The 7,511-nt window shown below is 43.6% G+C and overlaps 1 protein-coding gene across 5 annotated transcripts in view; it reads right to left on the bottom strand.

Annotated features, from left to right (window-relative positions):
- Positions 1-7,511, bottom strand: part of LOC109512982 (semaphorin-3F-like) — a 25,335-nt gene that overhangs the window by 2,217 nt on the left and 15,607 nt on the right. For all 5 annotated transcript variants that reach the window (XM_019865132.1, XM_019865135.1, XM_019865134.1 and 2 more), the window contains 13 exons: positions 6,102-6,164; positions 5,904-6,023; positions 5,622-5,715; positions 5,413-5,532; positions 5,134-5,273; positions 4,546-4,660; positions 4,402-4,471; positions 2,827-2,971; positions 2,527-2,749; positions 1,463-1,551; positions 1,328-1,369; positions 1,089-1,246; positions 951-1,018 (listed from right to left, as the gene is read on the bottom strand). In XM_019865132.1, the coding sequence (XP_019720691.1) occupies positions 951-1,018; positions 1,089-1,246; positions 1,328-1,369; positions 1,463-1,551; positions 2,527-2,749; positions 2,827-2,971; positions 4,402-4,471; positions 4,546-4,660; positions 5,134-5,273; positions 5,413-5,532; positions 5,622-5,715; positions 5,904-6,023; positions 6,102-6,164 (1,447 nt within the window). The remainder of the gene's footprint in view (positions 1-950; positions 1,019-1,088; positions 1,247-1,327; positions 1,370-1,462; positions 1,552-2,526; positions 2,750-2,826; positions 2,972-4,401; positions 4,472-4,545; positions 4,661-5,133; positions 5,274-5,412; positions 5,533-5,621; positions 5,716-5,903; positions 6,024-6,101; positions 6,165-7,511) is intronic.

The raw sequence follows: 7,511 nt of genomic DNA, 5'->3' as shown, positions 1-7,511 counted from the left end.
ATGATCACACTCTCCAGCTCCCTCCCCGCCAATTCCGACTTTTATTGTAACATACAAGGAAAACACTGCCCCCGACATTTGCATACCGCACCCACGGTCCGGCCCCTCGGTAGTGATTGGTTACCTGAGTTTAAGCTTTGAACCACAGGTACATTGGAGCCTTTCTGTCTGGTCTACACTGTATCAACATGTTGCAGACTTTGCTGACGACAAATGTCGCCTGGGCGGGACGGGTGTTCTCACCTCGTCTTTTGTTGTTCACCCGCTGTTCCCGAATTATTCATTCCCCTTTTGTGACCGAGTTTCGCCCTCTCCCCTGTGATCGCCCACCTGCATTGACGTGCTAATTGCACACACACACACACACACACACACACACACACACACACACACTCACACACACACACACACACACACACACACACACACACACACACACACGCTTCCCCCAATGCATTTCAATGGACATCAGTTATTTGCCGATTTTCGCTATCGTGGGCCGGCCGAGTGCCTATCCTTTATGAATAGTGGGGGTCCACTGCCCATCGAAACATCGAAACAAAAAAAAATATCAGTATCACGATGAGTATTAAAATATTAATACATAATAGAGTACCATGACAAATTTGCATTAAACGCTTTTCAAACAAAAAGCAATTAAAGTGTGATATCTTGTAACATTTACCTTTTTTTTCCTTTTTATTTTTGGAAGAAATGTCATTGGCATCACTATTTTTCATTGTTCTTTACATGTTTTAAATTTTGTTTGAAAATACATGCATCTATTTTCTGTCATACTTATCCTTGCTTTGGACGTGGGAGAGCTGCCTTTACGGCAGAGGCTGGGTACACTGTGAACAGGTCACCGGCCAATCGCAGGGCATATTAAAATGCTGTTTCATTCAAATGAAATTTCACCTTTGACCCAAACAAACAGAAGGGCAACAGACCTTTGGCGTTAAAGCCTCGACACTGCCTGAGAGGATCGCCGTGCTTGACGTCTTGTCTTCTGCTCCTCCTGCAACAGATGACAAAATCACCGTAAGTCGCGCCGTCCGTCGCAAATTTGTCTGCAATGTGCTCAGCACCTCTTGGTGGAAGGAGTGAAGGCCGAGCAGCTCTCCCCGTCCCAGGCGCAGTAAGGATCCCGAGCCAGGCAGCAGTCGGAGCAGGCTCTACCATAAACGCCGCAGCGGTGCAGCGACACCTGCGTCAAGCCCGCATCCGATGATACATACAGCTGTTGCTGCAAGACACAAGATAAAACATCTTCGAGGTGAGTCATGGTGTCCTCACACAGGTGTAAACCGCCGCAACGCTTACTTACTCGTTTAGAAGAGATCTTCATCGTTTTGACAGGAGCTCGACTCTGTGAAGGTATGAAAAAAAAAAAAAAAAGACAATGGACTAAGATGTTAAAATTGACATGCCCTTGTGACAAAACGGTAAAGAGAAGACATACCCGGAACACTTCCACTTCCTCTAACGTCAGCTCCTCCATGCTGGTGGGGTCTTTGGGCAAAACTATGACTTTCTGGATGGTGCCGCGATCTGAGGAGAGTGAAGTAACATAACATAAAAGAAGTAAACACACAACAAAGAGAATCCCACCATGTGTATTTGAAGCAGCCACATATCCCATCTTTTAAGTCAGCTAAGATTACAGCTAATGCTAAATAGCCTTTATGTTGTGGTGCTATAACCTTTTAAGTAACGGAATGAACACAAACAGTGCAGTATTACATGTAGACACACAAAATAACGGTACTTTGTCATATTATTTACACTCTGCAAAGATTCAAATTAGTGCTGTACTGATGAGCTGAGAGAGGTGTAGAGACATCGCAATGAACAGCATATGTCTGTCTGTCCTTATGTGCACCCGTGTGCATTTTTATTTGCTGTAATCTGTGAGATCACCACATTCTGCAACAGCGATTCAAATTTTTAATAAGTGAGTGATCACCCACTCATGAAACTAGTTACCAAACTCGGCATACTACGCAAATGTTCAGTCGGGTTCGTCCGCATTGATTGGTGTCCAGAAGCCAAGCACCATAAATTGCCTGTGCGGATGGCATTTTCTCACAGGCATGTAGAAAATGTTTGCTCAGGTAGTTTTTGAATAATTTAGCCAAAATGGCTCATTTCTTAGCGAACACAACACATCTATTTATTTTTTTTTAAATCGAGTTGTTTGTTACAATTTAAACTACAGCCACATTCTCTTTTGAAAGCAATTCACCTCACATCACATTTTCCTGGCTGACTTCACACATTAAAACTCCAAAGTATAGGAGAGTATAATAGAAAAATTGTTATTCAAGCCATTTACAATGTTTTTTTAACTGCTCTGCTTTGATCAAATCGGTTTGCTTAGTATGATGCAGCCAGGGAATGGTTGGAAGTATGGGCTGACGTCATGGTTATAAGATGTATACGTTTCGATTACTGAGTAGAAAATTAAAGTCTGAACAGCCTCCTGGAAAGTACTTTACTGTAGTTCGAGTGTAAAAAAAACCTCACCTGTGCCCAGAAACAGCACCTCGTAGCGTCCATCCACAGCATCCACCTGATCCACCACCAGGGCTGTGAAGCGGTAGTCCACACCGGTTCTCACCACTAGAGGGCGACGGTGGATAGGATAGACGGGCTGGAACATGAGTGGGTGAGCTCGGATGAAATTGACAGCCTCATCAGAGAAACTCTTGGAGGAGCGGATCCCAGGGGTGAAGGTTCCTCCCGGGCACTAGATGACAAAGAAGAGGTGCGCATGAGTCTTTTGCCTTTGTGTATTTAAGAGGAACAAAGAGGGCTGATACGCACCGTTCCCGGTCGGGGGTACGGAATCTTGCCATTGTACTCCGTCCACTGGTAATTGTGGCCATGCTTGTGGGCGAACGGCCCGTTGAAGACATTGCGGATGTCGGCCATGGAGTAGACGCAGACTGCTGAGCCCTTGAATACAGAGCTGGAATACAAACAAATACCCTGACCGATTGATTTTTTTTTTCCATATACATCTCTGGGGGGGAAGACACCAAAATAACTTTTAGGGTATTACGGCAATAATTTTTACGTTTCTGCAAATAAATGCCCTAAATCCACGGTTCTCATCTTTTTTCACTATTGTTGCCAAGCCTTGAACTACTTTTTCAGAAGAGTAGATTTCAATACTCCCAAAAAAAACAAGTCAAATACAGACGCTCCCCAGGTAACGAACGAGATACGTTCCGAAGGATCGTTCGCTGGCTGAATTCGTACGTAAGTTGCTTCAGTGCTATATTTTGTATGGAATGTATGTTTAAGGCTTATATAAGTGTAATAAAATGAAGTTTAACATACTTTTGGAAGATGTACTCGAAGGCTTAAGGAGATGATGGAGGGGGAGAGAGTTCCGTCTCGAACTTCTTCATGGGGACAGGCGTTTCCTCCTCCTCCTCTCACAGCGCCTCACGTCGGTATTAGCGGCGGAAAGAAGTACTACAGTACTCGGAAAAAGGCGCGCAATACAAAATGTGACTGACAGCATCTCTGTCCGAGAACATTTTTCGACATACCTGTACCCGCAAAAATGTTCGTATGTACCGTTGTTCGCAACACGAAAGTTCGTAAAGCGGGGAGCGCCTGTACTCTTATTCGTTTCATCAGTCATGATGACATGACAGTAGCACATGAGAAATATGATGTGTGAAAAAAATCACGGCCTCTCGACAACATTTAGTGTTATAGTACGACTTTATTACGAATAAAGAAGCAGATCAGTGCGAGGCCCCAAATGATTGATACCTGATGGGTTGCTTTTCCTCAGACGCGGTGGTTTCTCAACGTGGAAAATGCTTATCGGCCGTGTAACCCCACTTATTTCAGATTTTTTGGAGTACGTTGTTTTAACCCCCCACTCCCCCCTCCACACACACACACACACACACACACACACACACACACACACACACACACACACACACACACACACACACACACACACACGCACCAGAATGGACGTGCTAAATGGGCAGATTTTCACAATTGGCAAGCCAGCCTGGTCCTTATCTCCAGTGAATAGTGGTTGTCCACTGTGCATGCATATTAGTATCATGATCCAGCAACTGAAGCATCAGCCATACTTACCTGTCTATCAAAGACACACGTTTAAAGTGACATCATAATCGTCTTGATGAATCATATCTCACAAGTATTTTGTGTTAGATTAAAAACAAAAAACAACACAAAATAAATTGGTCGGCTTAAATTCTTAAGTTTTGAGGACCAATTGAAAATGGAAAGAACAAATAACACACAGATTGTGCTTGAATCAGAAATAAAAAGCCAAATCAAGCGCAGTGCCCTGTCGGAATGTCAAATAAATAAATAAATAGTCTGAAGATTGAGGCTGCTCACCCCGCAGTAGTAAAGAGTGCAAACACCATCGGGTTTCGTTCGTCCTGTGTCGGCTGGATGAATACGTCACCTGCGGGATCGGGTGTGCACAAATCAATAAGAGAGAAGTCGCCGTTAAAATGCAATTTGTCGCGGCTGTCTCACGTAATTCATCAAATCGCGTTTCCACTCCATCATCGCCGATCACTGAGCAGATAAGCCGAGCTTTGAGAAACGTCGTCCAGCGGTTCACCAGAGATTTCTGACCCCCTTCGTCATTCTGAAGACAAAGGAAAAGAGGTTGCGGTTCATTGTGTCCAGTTTCGCTTTTCAATTTCAAGATGAGGTGGATGAAGCGATGCCTTGACTCTTCAAACCCACCTGATTCAATTGTTCATGATAGTTTCAGGCCTTAACAGAGCTTGCTGCTGAGCTGCAAGCATCGTTTAACTCAATGTGTTGGAGCAGGGAGGGATCTAAAACAGGCAGGATATGGCTCTCAAAGAACCGGAGTTCCCTGCCCCTGCTTTAACGCATTCTGAGGACTAATTAAGAGGGGGGAGGCATATGTTCTCAATTATTATAATTTTTTTTTTTTTTAATAACTTGAAAAGTTCAGCATTCGTAACATTGCGGTTCCACCGTACTTGTTGCTAAGTTGCCTTCCACCATCGAGTGCTTGTAAGTTGAGTTTTTGCTCGCAGCTCAAGACAAGTAAGTTGAAGCGCCGTGGTATTTGTACAGGTGACTCACCAGGCACACCCTGCCCACCCTGGCCAAGATGTTGGGGCCTCCGCTCGAGTCTAAGCTCTTCTCGCGGAAAAAGAAGTACAGCTTGTCGTCGTTGCTCTCTGCACTGTCAGGGATCTGTTGGATCTGAACAAACACAGGTTCTGGAGGACAAAAAAAATTGTTTAGTAAAAAGCAGATAAGCAGCGGGACGACTGAGCCAAGTGTCCGTGATGAGTAACGACACAGGAAGCATAACCTGTAATCGACCAAGTTTATCGCCACACACCCTCCATTACTCACCGTTGAGCCACCTGGAATCGTACTGTTCCGTCCGGATGGCAGTTCTCCCACCCATGGTCCTAAAGAGAGCTGCATCTGTGCTCATGAAGTCAATATGGACCCCTGCATACAGGTTACCATCTAAAGTGGGGAACATTTAGCAGAACAAAGAAGACTGAAACATGTTTTGTCTGTCTGCTTATTAATTGTTGATCACGAAGGGATCTTACAAATAAGAACTGCGACGTTCTCCTCTTTGGGATCATAGGAACATTTTCCCTTCCCGGAGTCCACATACCCGGGGACCAGTCGAAACAGGTAGTCCTGCGCAGACGGATTACAGTCGGCATAAAAATAGATGGCTTTAACGTCACAAGGGAACACAGGAAAATCATAAACAAATCAGTGTCCTAGTTTGTACTCCTGAAATATTTAGCAGGACAAAGTTTCCAGGTCTGCCGCACGGAGATTCTATCCACGAATGCCGCTCGAGGGGGTGTGAATGTGTTCACCTCGGCCCTCCAGCCTCTGTTGATGAATGTGCAGATGGGTTGGTAAGCCCCCGTTCCACAGGTGTAGAGGTGGGTGCGGTTCCATGGCTCGATCAAGCGTACGAAGTTGGCGCATTCGCCCTGGACAACGGGGAATTTCAACATGCTCTTTACATGCTCTTGATTTTGAAAGCAAAGAATGTAAATACAAGATCACACCTGTCTTCCCTTTCCTGTCATCTGGCACTCCCCTTTCCTCTTGGCAGATGCTGGCCAGTGGATCTGGTTTGAACACACAAATGACTTATTAGGGAGTCAGCATGGATAATAAATGCCTCTAATATCGTTATTTATTGCCTAGTGATGAAAACAAAAAACGGAATTAACCTACAATACATTTTTATGCATGTAGTGTATGTCAAATTGCAGTCACAATATTGGGGGGAGATTCCAATTTGATTATTTTCACATGGACGGGGAAATAATGTTAAAGGTACCAGGATGATTTTCAGTTTTAGGAACATCAGAGCATTGTGAAAGTTTAAATGAATCGTGGATGAAGAGGACAAAAAAATAAAGAAAGAAAGAAAATGTGTTTTTGATTGAGACATATGGTTTCAGTTTTTCCACATGGCTGACTGAATTTTTCTTCATTAGTTTTGTGTAGATTTGGCTTTGTTCTTGTGGTTGCGTTTTCGTAACTGCTATGATCTCATCGTCATTACAACCGCACACAACTCAACGTTTAAAGTTAGTTAAAATAATGTGAGATCAGTCTGGGTCACCCAGAGCCAACTTCCAAAAATGTTTTATGGCAAGGTGTGCCTTAAAACAAAAGCATTTTGTGAGGGAAGGAATGCAGCTTGCACTTAAATACCAACAGCAAACAATTTAATCCTTGAATACGGAAATGTCCCCATGACTGCACGGTGATTTTTGTTTTAATCTTGAACAGTCCAGAGCACTGTCGGATCTTTTAACATGATCCTTTTAAGATCTTAAATCAAAAATGCCTGAAGCTATCACACACTTCACTGATGTTACACTGCTGCCAAGAAATTAAGTTTACTTTTCCATCTTATATGCGGTCTGATTTTACAACGCCTCCTACATTTTCACTTCAGTCAGTCAGGTTTCATTTAATGCCACAATAGCAATAGAAGATAGCAGCAATGTGCTTCCTAAATATTGTGGTCTTTTTTTTTTCTTGATGCCAGTGTACATTCTCAGTGATGCAGGTAATGGTAATCCACAAAACGTTGAATTGAGACAAGTAGAGTCTTCTTATTTCTTTTTTTTTTTGGGGGGGGGTGGTGGTGGTTCCCAAAAACTTTTAAATAGAACTTCGGTAAATGTGCTATTAGACCACCTAATTGTTTATTATGACTTGCACTGTACAGTAGGGTGGTCCATTTTGGAAAAGTTTGTCGGATTCGTCGGGCCGGGTCGGAAATCTTGTCGATACTATGACACAAGGATGTGTGCAAAATTTTATTCCGATCGGATAATTTTATCCCGTCCCGCAGAGCGACCAAAGTTTCCCCTATGGAAAGAATGTTACGGGGCTGAATGGTAGTACGGTTTCTCCCGTACAGTAAGGATTTTGTTTTGCTCAGTTCGCACTTGCAA

This window comes from Hippocampus comes, unplaced genomic scaffold, assembly GCF_001891065.2.
Source record: "Hippocampus comes isolate QL1 unplaced genomic scaffold, H_comes_QL1_v1.1 scaffold124, whole genome shotgun sequence".
NCBI classification, from domain to species: domain Eukaryota; kingdom Metazoa; phylum Chordata; class Actinopteri; order Syngnathiformes; family Syngnathidae; genus Hippocampus; species Hippocampus comes.
Note: the sequence above shows the minus strand (reverse complement) of the source record. Positions and strands in the feature narration are given on the sequence as shown.